This window comes from Gopherus flavomarginatus, chromosome 4 (assembly GCF_025201925.1).
Source record: "Gopherus flavomarginatus isolate rGopFla2 chromosome 4, rGopFla2.mat.asm, whole genome shotgun sequence".
NCBI lineage: Eukaryota > Metazoa > Chordata > Testudines > Testudinidae > Gopherus > Gopherus flavomarginatus.
The window spans coordinates 136,207,945-136,224,450 of NC_066620.1; the positions used below are offsets into that span (position 1 = coordinate 136,207,945).

General features: G+C 42.4%; 1 protein-coding gene across 1 annotated transcript in view; it reads left to right on the forward strand.

Moving 5' to 3' along the window:
- PREP (prolyl endopeptidase) overlaps positions 1 to 16,506 on the forward strand; it is a 168,825-nt gene that overhangs the window by 20,109 nt on the left and 132,210 nt on the right. Inside the window, exons 5-6 of the mRNA XM_050949268.1 lie at positions 7,417 to 7,626; positions 8,941 to 9,062. Coding sequence (XP_050805225.1) covers positions 7,417 to 7,626; positions 8,941 to 9,062 — 332 coding nt within the window. The remainder of the gene's footprint in view (positions 1 to 7,416; positions 7,627 to 8,940; positions 9,063 to 16,506) is intronic.

The window sequence follows — 16,506 nt, forward strand, 5'->3', positions numbered from 1 at the left end:
AGACAACTCAAAAACACTGTAACAGGCTCAGACTGTATACCCCAAATCAAAAAAGACAGTAGGAGGGTCAAAAGAATGCCACTGTGGCTAAACAGTGGAGGATGATAGAGGCAAAAAGGCATCCTTTAAAATACGGAAGTCAAATCCTAATGAGGAAAATAGGAAGGAACATAGACACTGACAATTAAACTTTTAAAAAAAAATATTAAGAGAGGCCAAGAAAGCATTTGAGAAGCAACTTGCTAAAGATGCCGAAACAGTAACCTTTTTTTAAAGTACATCAGGCCTAGTCTACACTACACATTTAAACAGAATTTAGCAGCGTTAAACCAATTTAACCCTGCACCCGTCCACACAACGAGGCCCTTTATATTGATATAAAGGGCTCTTTAAACCGATTTCTGTACTCCTCCCCGACAAGAGGAGTAGCGCTGAAATCGGTATTGCCATGTCGGATTAGGATTAGTGTGGCCGCAAATCGACGATATTGGCCTCTGGGCAGTATCCCACAGTGCACCATTGTGACGCTCTGGAAAGCAATCTGAACTTGGATTCACTGGCCAGGTAGACAGGAAAAGCCCCACGAACTTTTGAATTTCATTTCCTGTTTGCCCAGCGTGGAGCTCTGATCAGCATGGGTGGCGATGCAGTCCCAGATCCAAAAAGAGCTCCAGCATGGAGCGTACGGGAGATATTGAATCTGATCACTGTATGGGGAGACAAAACTGTTCTATCACAGCTCCGTTACAGAAGACGAAATGACAAAGCATTTCAAAAAATCTCCAGGCTGTGCTAGACAGAGGCCACAGCACAGTGCTGTGTGACAAGCGTAACGGAATGCCAAAAAATCAAATGGATGCCCATGGAGGGAGGGAGGGGATACTGAGGACTCCAGCTATCCCACAGTCCCTGCAGTTTCCGAAAAGCATTTGCATTCTTGGCTGAGCTCCCAATGCCTGAATGGTCAAAAACATTTTCCCGGGTGTTTCAGGGTATATGTTGTCAATTTACACCCTTTCCTTCCCCCAAAAGAAAAGGGAAAAAAATGTTTCTCACCTTTTTTCGATGTCACCCTGTGTCTGCTGCATGCTGCTAGTAGACGGGGTGCTGCAGTGTTGAACACTAGCATCCTCTTCCCGGTGGCAGACGGTACAATATGACTGCTATCCATCGTCATCATCAGCCCGTGAGTGCTCCTGACTGGCCTCGGCCGGGGGCGCCTGGGTAAAAATGGGAATGACTCCCGGTCATTCCTGGCAGATGGTACAGAACGGCTGGTAACCGTCTTCATCATAGCAACTGGAGGCTGAGCTCCATCAGCTCCCCCACCCCTTCATGTCTAAAGAAAAGATTCTGTACTGCCTGGACTATCATAGCAGCGGGAGGCTGGACTCCTCTCTCCCGCCACTCTTCAATGTCCTGCCTGGACTATCATAGCAGCTGAAGGCTTCTTCCCCCTTATTTTATCTCACTAAAAAGTCAGTGTTTCTTATTCCTGCATTCTTTATTACTTCATCACACAAATGGGGGGACACTGCCACGGTATCCCAGGAGGGTTGGGGGAGGAGGGAAGCAACACGTGGGGTTGTTGATGGGGCACCCCCTAAAATGGCATGCAGCTCATCATTTCTGCGGGATCTCAGGGTTCTGACACGGAGCGGCTGTGCTCTCTGGTTCTCTAGTACACTTGCCCCATATTCTAGGCAGGACTGACTCTATTTTTAGACAAAACATAAAGAAGGCAATGACCTGGGGAGTCATTCCCATTTTTGTCCATGCGCCCCCAGCCGACCTCAGCGAGGCCAGCCAGGAGCACCCATGACAGCAGATGGTACAGAGCAACTGGTAACTGTCATCTCATCGCCAATTTACAATGGCATGGCAGACAGCGCAATAGGGATGGTAACTGTCTCTGCTACCTTGCAAAGGCAAATGTATGCTGCTGTGTAGCACTGCAGTACCACGTCTGTCAGCAGCATTCCAGTACACGTACGGTGACAGTGACAAAAGGCAAAAAGGACTCCATGGTTGCAATGCTATGGTGTCTGCCAGGGCAGTCCGGGGAAAAAAGATGCGAAATGATTGTCTGCCATTGCTTTCACGGAGGAAGGATTGAGTGACGATATTTACCCAGAATCACCCATGACGCTGTTTTTGCATTGGGATCTCAACCCAGAATTCCAATGGGAGGGGGGGAAACTGCGGGAACTATGGGATAGCTACAGGATAGCTACCCACAGTGCAATGCTTCGGAAATCGACGCTAGCCTCGGTACATGGACGCACACCGCTGAATTAATGTGCTTAGTGTGGCCACGAGCACTCGACTTCATACAATCTGTTTTACAAAACCGGTTTATGTAAAATCGGAATAATCTTGTAGTTTAGACATATCCTCAGAAGCAGGAAGCCTGCCAAACAGGAGTGAGACCACTAGATGACAGAGGTGCTAAGGGAGCACTCAAAGACAAGGCCACTGCAGAGAAGCTAAATGAATTCTTTGCATCGGTCTTCACTGTAGAAGATGTGGGGTATATACCCACATTAGAGCTGTTCTTTGGTAGTGACAAAATCTGAAGTACTGTCCAACTTGATGTGTCAATAGAAAAATTTTAGAACAAACTGATCAGTAAACTGTAGTAAGTCACCAGGACCAGATGGTGTTCACCCAAGAGTTCTGAAAGAATTAAAGTATAACAGTACAGAACTAGTAACAGTAGTGTATAACCTATCACTGAAATCAGCCTCTGTACCAGATGACTGGAAGGTAGTGAATGTAATGCTGTCTTTTTAAAAGAGGCAATCCTGGCAATTACATGCAGGTGAGCCCAAATTAAGTACTGGGCACCAGTACTTTTGTAAAGGGAAGTCATGCCTCATTGATCCATTAGAATTCCTGGAGGGAGCCAACAAGAATACAACCTTGTATCTTTCTTTGAGAGTTCAACAAGCTTTGTGGATAAGGGAGAAGCGGGAGATGTGACATCTCTCAAGTTTAGTAAGGCTTTTGATACTGTCTCACATGACCCTCTCATAAGCAAAGAATGGCAATATAGCTTAGAGAAACCTACTATAAGTTGAGTGCACAACTGGTTAGAAAACTGTACTCAGAGAGAAGTTACAGTTTAACAGTGAACCAATGGTAAGGGCATATTGAGTGGGATCCCACAGTAATCTGTCCTGAGTCTAGTTCTATTCAATATCTTCATAAATTATTTGGCTAGCGTTATAAAGAGTATACGTATGAAGTTTGGTGGACAATCCCAAGCTGGGATGGGTTGCAAGAGCTTTGAAGGACAGGATTAGAATTCAAAATGATCTTGACAAACTGAAGAAATGATCTGAAATAAATAGGATCAAATCAATAAGTGCAAATGCGAAGTACTCCACTTAGGAAGGAACAATCAATTGCATAAGTACACAATGAGAAATGACTGCCTAGGAAAGAGTACTGCAGAAAAGGATCTGGTGGCTATAGTGGATCACTAACCCCTAAATATGAGTTAACAATGTAATACTGTTCTGGGATGTATTAGCAGAGGGCCAATGGGAGTTGCTGGAAGCTGCAGCCAGTATATTCCTCGGCCCGCGCCACTTCCAGCAGCTCCCATGAGCCGGGAGCCGTGATCTGCAGCCAGTGGGAGCCGCGATCGTCCGGACCTGCTGATGAAGCAGGTAGACACACCGGCCTGGCCCGCCAGGGGCTTTTCCTTCAGAAGCGCCGACCCCTGTTTGAGAAACCCTGTATTAGCAGGAATGTCATAAGCAAGACATGAGAAATAATTCTTCTTCTCTACTCAACACTGATAAGACCTCAACTGGAGTACTGTGTTCAGTTCTAGGCACCAGACTTTGGGAAGGATGTGGACAATTTGGAGAAAGTCCAGAGGAGAACAACAAAAATGATTAAAGGTTTTGCAAACATGACCTACAAGGAAAAAATTGGGTTTTACTCTGGAAAAGACGGAGGGAGACATAAGAGTGTTCAAATATGTAAAATGTTAGAAATTGGAGGGTGATAAATAGTTTTCCTTAACCACTGAGGACAGGACAAGAAATAATAAGCTTAAATTGGAGCAAGGGACATTTAGGTTAAAACTTCGTAAGTGTAAGGGTAGTTGAGCACTGGAACAAATTATTTAGGGAGTGTGTAGAATCTCTGTCGTGGGAGGTTTTTAAGAACAGATTAGACAAACACTTGCCAGGGATGGTTTTGGTAATACTAAGTCCTGCCTCAGTGCACGGGACTGGACTAGATGATCTGTCGAGGTCCCTTCCAGTCCTATGTTTCTATACTTCTGTGTGGATAACAGTGCTCCAGTCAATTTGGTGTATTTGGATTTTCCAAAAGGCTTTGACAAGGTCCCTCTGAGCAAACTGAGGGCATGTCTGCACTGCAATTAAAGGCCGGCAACTGGCCTTTGTCAGCTGACTAGGGCTCCTGGGACTTGGGCTATGGGGCCGTTTAATTGCAGTGTAGAGATGCTTGGGCCTGGACTCTGGAACCCTTCCCCCTCATGAGGTCCTTGAGACAGAGTCTGAACACTACACTGCAATTAAATAGCCCCATAGCATGAACACAAGTCAGCTGACATGGGCCAGCTGCAGGTGTTTAATTGCAGCGTAGACATATCCTAAGTAGCTTAAGAGTGAAGATCCCTTTGTAGATCAATAACTGGTTGCAAGATAGGAGACAAAGGATAGTAATAAATAGTCAGTCTTCACGATGGAGAGGAATAAAGAGTGCAGTCCTCCAAGGATCTGTAGTTGGACCTGTACTGTTCACTGTATTCATTAATTATCTAGAAAAGGGCATGAACAGTGAAGTGGTGAAGTTTGCAGATACAAAATTATTCAAGATAAGTCCAAAGCAGGCTGTGAAGAATAACAGAGGGATCTCACAAAACTAGGTAACAGGGCAACGATGTCAGATGTAATTCAACATAGATAAGTGCAAAATAATGCACATGGGGAAAAAATAATCCCAACTATACATATATAATAGGTTCTAAATTAGCTGTTATCACTCAAAAAAGTGGCCTTGGAGTTACCACAAATAGTTCTCTGAAAACATCAGCTAAATGCATAGCAGCGGTCTAAAAGGCTAACAGTATGTTTGGAACTATTAGAAAAGGAATAGGAACTAAGACCAAAAAATTGTAATGTCAGTACAGAAATCCATGGAGTACCCATGCCTTGAATACTGTGTCCAGTTCTGGTTGCAGTGGAACTGGAAAAGATTCAGTGAAAGGCAAGAAAGACGATCACTGGTAAGGAGAGTTTCCACATGAGGGAGGACTAAAAGATTAGGACAGCTCAACTTAGAAAAGAGACAACTAAGGGAGGATATGATACAGGTCTATAAAATTGTAAGCCGTGTGGAAAAAGTAAATAACACTTTGTTGTTCACCCTGTTTACCTTTTCATACAATACAAAAACCAGGAGTTATCTGATTAAAGTAAGAGGCAGCAGGTTTAATTCAAACGAAAATGTCCTTCTCTCACAAAGCACAACTAACCTGTGGAACTCATTGTCATGACATATGATGGCCAAAATTATAACTAGTTTCAAAAAAGATCTAGATACGTTCATGGAGGATAAGTCCATCAGTAACTGTTAGCCAAAATGGTGAATGATCCAAACCACGCTCAGCCATTGACTAGCAGGAAGTGGAAGACTGATGAATCATTCCATAATTGCCCTGTTCTGTATACTCCCCCTGAAGCTCTGTTGAGAGACAGGATACTGCTGAAAGTTGACCATAGTCTGGCTCAGCATGGCAGCTCTTATGTTCTTGCTTCAAGGGAGTTAACACCTTTTTTCCTATTGAAGACATAGCCTCATGAGCTATAAAGTTAGGTAGAGGGGTGGTGCATGTGTGCACAGGGGTGAAGGAAGGCTTTTTAAAAAAATAAATAAAGCTTAATTTAATTTGTAATTATATTGCTAGGGGACACACCAGGCCAAATTCAGGCCTGGTGTAATCCATTCTCTTCAGTAGAGTTGAGCTTGTTTATAACCAGACTGAATTTATCCCTCAATGTCTGGGCCAACATCCATCTAAGGCCCTCCTGAAAGATGTTGCAGAATCTTGTTTTCCTCTCATGATTCAGATAGAACTACATAAATCTCGGGTCTTTTCCAGCTAATTCTGTTAGGTCATATAATCCATCCATCTGGTGATGCATAATTTTTCCAGTATATTTCTCTGTATTTTCTATTGCTTTGCAGAGTCTAACTTGAAATGACTATCTCTAGAATGGCAATTGCTTTCTTTGAAGATGTTTGTCCTTCAAATTCATTAATTTTAAGCCTGCCCCCCTCTCCACTCTCCCCCAGTATCCACAAGCAATTGAGGAAAAGGCTCATAGTTCAGATAGTTGTTAGTAGAGTGTCCTCAGCATTTGTCACATACCAGTCTTCCTTTATGTTAAAAGGATGGTGTGCTAAGCTAAACTCTCAGTCAGTGAGCTGTGAAATTCTGGAATCTCCAGGGACTCCAGAAAAGTGAATACCGTGTGTTTGGGAAGAGTTGTTGTACTAAAGATCCCTTCATATTCCCAGAACAAATTACCAACCAGTGCTGATGAGATCTTCTGGGAGTAGGTGGGTGATCCTGCTAATTATGTTGACCTTTTCTGGTCGTTAGCTAATACTACTTCACCCAGAATATTCAAGTATCTTTTTTTTTTATTGGAACAAGTTCTGTTGGTGAAAGAGACAAGCTTTTGAGCTACACAGAGCTGTGTGGAGGGACTCTAATAAACTATAGATTTATTATAGGGTCAAACTGTGTGAATTTTGAAAGTTGCGTTTGGAAAAACAGTATTTAAAGATGTGTGTGCCCCTTCCCAATTTAATTACAGACAGGTTTTTAGAAGGGAGCAACTTGAACACTGCAATGCCCACCAGTAAAGTGCAATGCCTCCCGCTTCAGCTGTGGTTTACTCTAAGCAATGGATTGAAAGTGACAGAAACACTAAATAGTTCCATTGGTGGCAGCTCTGGGAGTAGAAATTAAGAGTCCTGCCTCTCTGTCTTTTGGGATAACAACTAAACAGCACTTCTTCTAGTTACTACATATGTGTATAAATAACTTGCATCACTGCTTCATGTTGGAAGATGGTAAGATGCTTCCAACCTAAAGATGTGCAATAGATGAGAGATGGCCAGCAACCAAAGATCGCTGGTGCTGCCATTGCATTTACTACTAGCTGCTGGCGGAGGGAACCACGACCTACTAAAGTAGTTTAAAACAAAAAAAAATGTGCTCTAAACGTTTATTCAAAAGTGACAGTTATTTTTTAAATGCTTTTCAACTTTAAACTGGTGCCATGCTTCTGTCTGTCTGTGGCAAGTGGTAGAAAGTTGTGCAGCCAAATAGTGAGCCAGGCATTTGTTTGGCTTTATCTGTAGGTTATGCATTCAGTGAAGATGGTGAATATTTTGCTTACGGTCTGAGTTCCAGTGGCTCAGACTGGGTAACTATCAAGTTTATGAAAGTGGATGGTCCTGAAGAGCTTCCAGATATGCTGGAAAGGGTTAAATTCAGTTGCATGGCTTGGACCCATGATGGAAAAGGCATGTTCTACAACTGCTATCCAAAACAAGATGGGAAAAGTGATGGTAAGTATGCCTTGAATCAGTGGAGAAAAGTAACCCCTTTTTTCAAGAGATGGATGTAATAGTGGCTAGAAAATTGTTTTACTTAAGCACTGTATAACCACATCCATGGCAAGTTGCCCCAGGAAATTTCCTTAGGCAGTTGAGAAATGTGTAGAATATTGATTGACTGCTTGATACTCTCTCCCCTCTGAGATTGCTACTTCTACAAGTACTATACACTGCACTCTCCATTCCTGAAAAGACTTAATGTACATATGCATTCCCTGATCATTGTGGTAAAGGTGTGTAAGTCTTTGAATGATCAGGGCCTAAGTCTATATACATTATTTTCCTTTATAAGTGTGTTTTTTTTCCTGTCTCTCCTTTCTTGTCTTTTTTTTGTGTAAACAATTTACTCATCCTTCTTTCCACGGTGAGGTTTTTGAAGATCTTGCTCCCAGTATGTTTATCAAAAAGTACTTGGTACAAGTCTTTCTCTTATTTTTACACATTCAACTGCTCTGGAACTATAATTTGGACAAACTTCCAAATTTGGTACCTGGCGTTGTCCTTTTTGCATTGAAATAATGCTCTAAGTTCAGAAGTTAAAAGATCGCATAGCAGTGCTGTAGTGTAAATCTAGAAGTATTTGGTAAGGATTGAATTACTGACTAAACTGCATCTGTCTGTCACTCCTGAACATTTAAAACAAGCAAATGGTTAATGAGAAAAAAAACAACAGGAAATGCAGCCTAAATGTTACATGTCCAAAAATTATTGGGCCAATATTCTTTTTTACCTTGATTTGATTAAACAAAATCTGATGGCATAGATTCCTATTTTCCTATCTCAAACTTTATCTAGCGCTTCATGCAAAGCCTTAAAATATCACTTCTTGACTTTCAGCAAGTATTATTATATGAACACTAACTGATAATATCCTAGCGATACCAATGTTATCTTACTTAGTTACTGAATATTTATTAAAAAGGATGACTATAAATGGCATCTCATGTTACATGATGCCAAAACCTATTCAGATATTTTGGACTCCTTGAATAATGTTTGCACTTGCTGATGGCTTCCAGAAAATGGAGCGTGAAGCGAGTCCTGAAATTATCAATATTTGTCATACCTGCTTCTCCCCCAAATACACACTCTTCTTACTTGTGTAGTGAGAATAAGAATGGAGCCTGATACGGGTCAGCAGCCAATCCTTGAATAACTCCTTTCACCACAAGTGTATGTACAGAGGCAGAGAAGCTTGCAAAAAGTTTATGATGTTAATAAAAATTGTCTTTGAAAATGAAATAATTCCCTTCTGAATTATACCAGGCACTGAGACCTCCACTAATGTGCATCAGAAGCTGTTTTACCACGTCCTTGGGATTGACCAGTCAAAAGATGTTTTATGTGCCGAATTTCCTGATGAGCCAAAATGGATGGGTGGAGCTGAGGTAAATTGCACACTTTGTTTATCTTTATGCATGTTCAGCCTCTCTGATTAAGCCAAACTGTAATGTTTATTACAAACAAAAAAATCTATGTTGAGACCATTATTAAGGTTGCAAAGTCAAAGGCTCAAAAGTTAGGAAGTGCCAGAATTAAAACTACTTATACAATTTTAATTCGGTCGTTCTGTGCACCAGCATTATGATACAGACTTTAATTTCATGATCACATACTATTTTTTTTTTCCTTGGGATCCTGCATCATTCAGCACAAAATCTGGACAAGCTCTGGGGATGAAGCAGGGTAGTGTAGTGAAAGAGACTGTTGTCTATAGGCCCCATGGCTCATTTGTTGTGGAAGTTGGAAGGTGCATTGCGAATGAGGCAGAATATGTTCAGGAAAAGAAGGGAGGGTTTCAGGGATAAATCAGGTGAATGCTCTCCTGGAGAATTGGATTTTATCCTTCCCTTGCCACGGAATTCCTATGTGATGCTGGACGGGTCATGTAAGTCACGATTTTTACAGGTGATCACTAATTGTGACTGCCTCATCGTTTGGAGCCTGACATGAGACCAGGAGGTCTGACTTGCAGAGGTGCTAAGCACTCACAGCTGCAAGTAAAGTCAACGAAATCTGTGATTTGAATATTAAGTATATGTAATATATAATGTTAAATACTCTGAGAAATCAGGTCCTAGATGTCTCAAGTTGGGTACACAATTAGTTAATACTTTTGACCTTGGTCTCAGTGTCTCAATTCTCATCTATAAAATGGGGATAATAATACCCTTCATCTCATAGCTGCCGTGTGTAGATACATTAATGTTTGTGCAGCACTCAGGTGCTATAGTAATGAGTACTTCAGAAAAGCCTGCAAGGAAATTAATAGTTGTCTTCAGGGTGAGATTTGAATAATGTGAAGAAAATAAGCAGAGGGCCACACGCTGAATAATAAAGATAAAACAAAACATTGAATAGCTGCTCGTTTAGTGAGCAGCATCCTATGGTACATGGAATGAGGCAGGGTTTTTGTGGAAAAAATTACATGTGATTAAGTAGTTAAAGACACTGTCATAATTAAGGCTAAGATTTTGTCATGGATATTTTTAGTAAAAGTCATGGACAGGTCACGACTTCGGGAATTTTTCTTTTTTGTCCATGACTCTTACTAAAAATATACCTGACAAAATGGGGATCTGTGGGTCCCCACACTGTCTGAAGTGTGGCAGCTGCACAGGGGCCAGGAGCTGCGGGGGTCCCCCACTGCCTGTGGGGGCCAGGAGCTGCAGGGGTCCCCCGCTGCCTGCGGTGGCCGGGGGTTCCCCCTAGTTCCCGACCACTGCAGGCTGAAGTCATGGAGGTCACTGGAAGTCACGGATTTTGTGACTTCTGCGACCTCTGTGACTAAATCGTAGCCTTAATCATAATGCATATTCAGAAGGTGCCTGATTTAAGGTTTCATAGGTAGGAACTGCCAGAATTAAAGTTAACTTTTGAGTGCTTAACTTTGCAGTCCTAATGTTCTTTTAACATAGTTCTGTGTGTAACTTCCTTAGTTGTGTGGAGGGGGGCTTTTTTGTTTTTGTTTTAATTTTTTAAGGCACACTGAAAAAACAAATGCCATCATGAGGCAGCATATTGACACCCACATAGATCATCAGCAGGGTTGGAAACTTGAGACCAACTAAGCAGACTTCTGCCACATGAACTAACGGAATAACTGATAGCAGTAGTAGGTTGTCATCCTCTATGTGGACCAGCACCCGGGGGGATGGAACACTGCCAGTGGATTTCACAGATATTTGCTGACTGTAGAGTAGTGATGAGACTTGGGATTCTTGGACTCCATTCCATGCTCTGGTGGGAAGTATGCTCTAGTAGGCACAGATTCTTCTTCTAGCTCCCCAAACTTGACTCTGACCTGACCATGTCACAGTCCTGTCTCTTCCCCACTCCAGCTCCCATTCTCCTCACCTAGCCAGTCCGAAGCTTCACTCCTCAGGTTTCTTATCTATCTTACTGCCTAGCCAGTAGTTCCTGCCCCTGGATGGATGGATGTGTTCTCAATCTCTCTTCTTCTCCTCCCTCCCCACCCCCCCGGCTTCATTTCCCTCCCTGGCTCAGGCTATGTCGACACTACCGTGGTAAGTCGACCTATGATATGTAACTCCAGCTACGCGAATAATGTAGCTGAAGTCGACGTACCTTAGGTCAAGTGGCCGCAGGGTCTACGCTGCGGGGGGTCAACAGGAGAAATTCTCCATTGATTTACCTTATTCTTCTTGTTGGGGGTAGAGTACAGGAGTCGACTGGAGAGCGATCAGCTGTCTATTTGGCGGATCTTCACTAGACCTGCTAAATCAACCGCCTTTGGCTCGATCTCAGAGCATCGATGAAATGGGTATTCACCCACGAAAGCTCATGCTCCAATACATCTGTTAGTCTATAAGGTGCCACAGGGCTCTTTGCTGCTTTTACAGATCCAGACTAACACGGCTACCCGTCTGATACTTAATACCGTCTGTAGTGTAGATATAGCCTTAGTTTCCTTGCCCAACAAGTTCGTCTTCTCTATCCATCCAGTCCCATTGTTCCATTCCCCACCTCTTAGTCCAGCTCTTATCCCTTCTGCATTCCAGTCAGGAGTAGGGGAAATCATTTGAGAGCACTGGGGAGACAGGTTCCCATGCTCTCACTTTAGGTGACCAGACTTGGCACCAGCAGGGCCTACAGCAGCCCAGAGCTGAAAGTGGGAAAAGTCCTGCTTATCCCAGGAGTGGAGTCTGATAAGCATATGTAAACTCACAACTTTTTTTAAAATGTCAAATATGGATAGTCTTTTAATGGGGATGGTTTAAAAAAAAAAAAGCATATCCCTGACACAGAGGTCACCCCTGCCAAATTTCAAATTCTTACTCCAAAGGATAGAAAACACTTCCCTGTTCCCCATCCCCTAGTCTCCTCTGAAACGGCTGAACCGTTTTGACTGAAATTTTCCAAAACAATTCAGCATGAGACAGACGGCAGGCATGGAAAATCAGTCCAAACTGTTAAACTCTGGCAAAGTTTTAAAAGCATCCTTTTAGTATGATGCGTTGGGCAATCTTAATATTAGGCTGCACTGCCAGTCTCACCTATAATAATTTATTAAAGAGCCACAGGCTTGAGTGGGTTGAAAATAGCAGCATATTGGCCACAGAGTAACTCATACCCTGCATATAAATTGGCTTACAGAATCGGTGATCGTCGTAATCATTCAGGTAATCATAGAACTGATCTTCTTAATAGTTGATTTTCTCTTGGAATTTTCAGATCTACTCCAGCTACTATGCTTAACCACGCTGCTCTACTACTATTTATGATCTTTTTATTATTTTTATTTTTATCTCCTTCATGATGAATAATACTGCTTTTGTCCTGTTTGGTGTATTCAACTCACAGAACTTCAGTAGTTAATTTTTTTAATTGCAAGTCACTGTCAACAGAAAAGCTGGAACTATTGGAAGACAGACAGTTTCTATCAAAGAATTTTAAAAATCCATTTAAGAAAAAGGCAGTGATCCAGATTTAGATTCCCCATTTGTGAAATTCCTTGGGGAGAAAAACCTCCATGAAGCAGAATTGTTTTTTTTTTGTTTTTTTGTTTTTTTTTTTTAATTAGAGCACTTACGGATCATAAAAACTAGAGATGGCAAAGACCTCTTAAGCAAGTGGTTTCTCAGCCAGGAGCCTAGAGGCCCCTGGGGGCGGGGAGGGCGCGACCAGGTTTCAGAGGGTCCGCCAAGCAGGGCCAGTGTTAGACTTGCCAGGGCTCAGGACAGAAAGCTGAATTCCCACTGCATGGTGGTGAAGCGTGAGGCCCTGCGCCCCACCACTTGGAGCTGAAGCAAAAGCCTGAGCAACTTAGCTTCATAGTTCTCCCTGTGGCGTGAGGCACTGGGAAACTGCACTGCTTGCTACCCCTTAACAGCGGCCCTGGCTTTTAGATGCAGAAAACCAGTTATTGTGGCACAGGTGGACTATATCATTTTTATAGCATGTTTGGGGGCCTCAGAAAGAAAAAGGTTGAGAACCCTTGTCTTAGGCCATGCAGTCCATCCATGAAGTAGTTATTCACTAGATCACATACTATAAACTTTAATCTGTCAGTGAAAATCAGTCGTATAGTAAAAACTAGAAAGTTTGTGGAGTTAAATTGATAAGAAAGGGATGTAACTTGAAAACTGCTGTCCTTATTTTCTCACTCTTGTAAATAAACTGATTCCTCTCAGTCTGTTGGTGACAGATGTCTCATAGTGATGAACCCACTGATTCACACTGGTGACGCACATTATTGGAGTACACATGTTGTTGTGAAAGCTAATTCATTTTCCTTTTGGGCACTGTGTTCTGATATGTACAAAACCTGGGGGATCTCTTTATGCTAACTAGGACAATAATATAAGAGGTGATGGTGTGCTCTCTTGAGTGAAATTTTGTCTCCAAACTCATAGTAAGAACCTGTTGGATGATCTTTTGTCAGTTAATGGAGGGGAACAGAGGCTGCAACAGAGGCTTTTCCTATTCAAGTGGAAGAAGCATGGCAAACATGTCTTGATGTCAGAAATGTGGAGCTAAGTGTGAGGAGAACTCATTGTAGAATCTTCATGGTGAAAGGCAAAGCATCTACCATGCCAGGCGCAGAGTTGCCATCACACCTTTGGCCTCTAAAGGCCATGTCCGTGTCAGTTCTGTACCCAGTGGTTCCACCTCCAAGACAGGGAGCTTGAGGAAGATTTACATTAATGAAAGATGTGGGCTTTTTTCTAGTAAAATTTGCCTTCTGTGACATTTTGTATGTGATACTGAAACACAGTATAGTGCTTGTATGCTGAATGAGCCAATCACCTTTCTAATGTTTTGTAGCAACAATTTATCTTTGTACAGCATGAAAACTAATATGAAGAGTGTAGGGAAGCTGCCAGATTCCTTAGGGCCTGCAGATGTTGAAAAGGTTTGCTGCTGTGAAGATAAGTTTCTGGATAATGAATTAGTAGTGCTTTCCTGGGATCTAGGAAGAGTAATCCACCTGAAATTCTGATCCCGGGAAGGGAGTGAGAGGACCTAATGGAGTTTGTTTGATTTTTTTGATTTGAGCGTAGCCTACTTGATTTTACTGATGAGACAAATAGCTATGTACTAATCTAACAAAGATGCTTAAACTGATGTAAATTGTAGGAGTGCCCTGGGCTCCTGTTGTGAAATACTTTACACCTGTGTGTAGTGGGGGGGAGGGGAAACAAGCTCATAAAAAATGAGGACTCTTACGGTGGGGGGGGGGGTAGTGTGTGGAGCTTGCCCATCAGTTTTAGTATCTTGAATAAAATTGTTTTATTGTTACTTTAATTGTAGTGTTTTCCCAATGTCCCTTCATGGTAAAAGGGAAATGACTGTGTGTAATCGGTGGGAAGGTAGATCAGAATTTCTCTTTATATGAACTTGTTTGTAAGACTAGACTGAATCTTGTCTGGCAAACTTTTGAAGGTATGTGTGAGAAAAATGGATGATACAAAGTTAACTGCAAAAATTCAAGAGACTTTGTACACCCAGAGCATCTGTCATTAATTGAAATGTTTGTTGGCTTTGCTGTTCTCTTTAAATATCTTTGACTGCTTATTTTCTCTTAAGGTGCTGACATCCTATGAAATATAACCATCTGCAATTGAACATCTTTTTATTAAACAGATTTGTTGTGTATATCCAGAGTCTTATCTACTTCCTTAAGTGACAAAAAGTTTATGTAGCACTAAGCCGTATTGGCCTTGCAGGGCTGGGAGAGCTGAATTCTCTTCCATTTTATACAGTTATAGCAGTGCAAACTCAAATAAGGCCATGGAGTATACCAAGTGTAATTGAAAACCTTAATCTGGCCTATAGAACCTTGCTTGCTGCTGGTGATACCTGAGATGGAAAGAACTCCTTTTGATTCTTGTAACCAAGGCTGAGTTTGCAAGACTGACTCACACATGGGGGAATGCCCTTTTATTTGCAAATGTGAAAAGGAAATCCTTGAGATGACAGAGTAAATCCACTGTACTTTAAAAATTCTCTATGGAAGATATAGAACTGATTAGGTATATTTTTTTTCAAAGGAGAAAAATGAAAATAGGTCACTGACTTGGGGAAAGCAAGGTAGAAGAAATTTGGTCAGTTTAATAACTTTGAGAGACAACATGCAGTAGAAAAACCTCAATTCCCTGACTCATTTCTCATTCAACTCTGGGGCTTGCATGTGTGTTTGATTTAAACATAATTGCTGATGCTGCAAATGGTATTATTGAAAGATTGCTTTGAAAGATTGATTGATAGAAACAATTTAGTTTATTTCCAGTCTGCGTGTTTTAAAAATAATCCTGCTATACATATAAATATGATGGCATCAAGTCTCGTTAGTACTCCAGAATATTTTTGTATTGAATTTAAGATGGGAAGGGGGGAAAATCAGTTTGGCTAACTTCCCAGTAGAGGGCAGTGTGGAATGAAGATTTCTGAAATGAGTAGTGTTGTAGGATATCTTTAATCAGGGCAGGTTCCAGGCACCAGCTTATCAAGCAGGTGTTTGGGGCGACCACTCTGGAGCGAGGTGACACTTTCAAGTTTTTGGCAGCAATTCGGTGGAGGGTCCCTCACTCCTGCTTGCAGCGAAGGACCTCCCACTGAATTGCTGCAGATTGCGATCGTGGCTTTTTTGTTTGTTTGTTTGTTCGTTTTTTGTTTTGGCTGCTTGGGGCGGCAAAACCTCTGGAGCCAGCCCTGGCCTTAATTAATACTGATGTTCGTGTATTACAGTATATTTTTACAAACTTCTACAGCATATATCCCTGTTGCATCCAGATTCATATTTTCAAAGTTAAACAGTAAGTTTCGTAAAGCCTTACACAGCTGGTAGAGTTGAAGAACAATTATTTCCTAAGACTTCCCGTTGTTGCTACCAGTAGTGGAGCTGAACTTGAGGTAGGAGTAGGTGAGGAAACTCTGTGGGCTGGTGGGAAATAAGTTACACACAGCCTGGGAGGGCTCCACCAATGTTTCTGGGGTGTTTTAACAGTGAGATCCACCTAGGTGGGTATAGAATAAGAAGAGATGGCTGTCAAGGCCACATCCTCAACTATTCAGGATTTAAACAACTTGCACTGTACTCAAAGGCAAACAGGAAGAAAGTGCCACATGCACATGCCAGTGTTTGCAAGGTTAGAGCTCTGGGAGGAGGTGTGGGTGCGGGAGGCAGTTTGGGGTGCAGGTTTCGGCTGGGTAGCACTTACCTCAGGCGGCTCCCAGAAGCGGCTGGCATGTCCGGCTCCTAGGCAGAGGCTTCAGGCGTCTCTGCGCTCTGCCCATGGCTGCCCCCACAACTCCCATTGGCCATGGTTCCCAGTTCCCTGCGGGAGCAGCACAGAGCGCCCCCGTGGC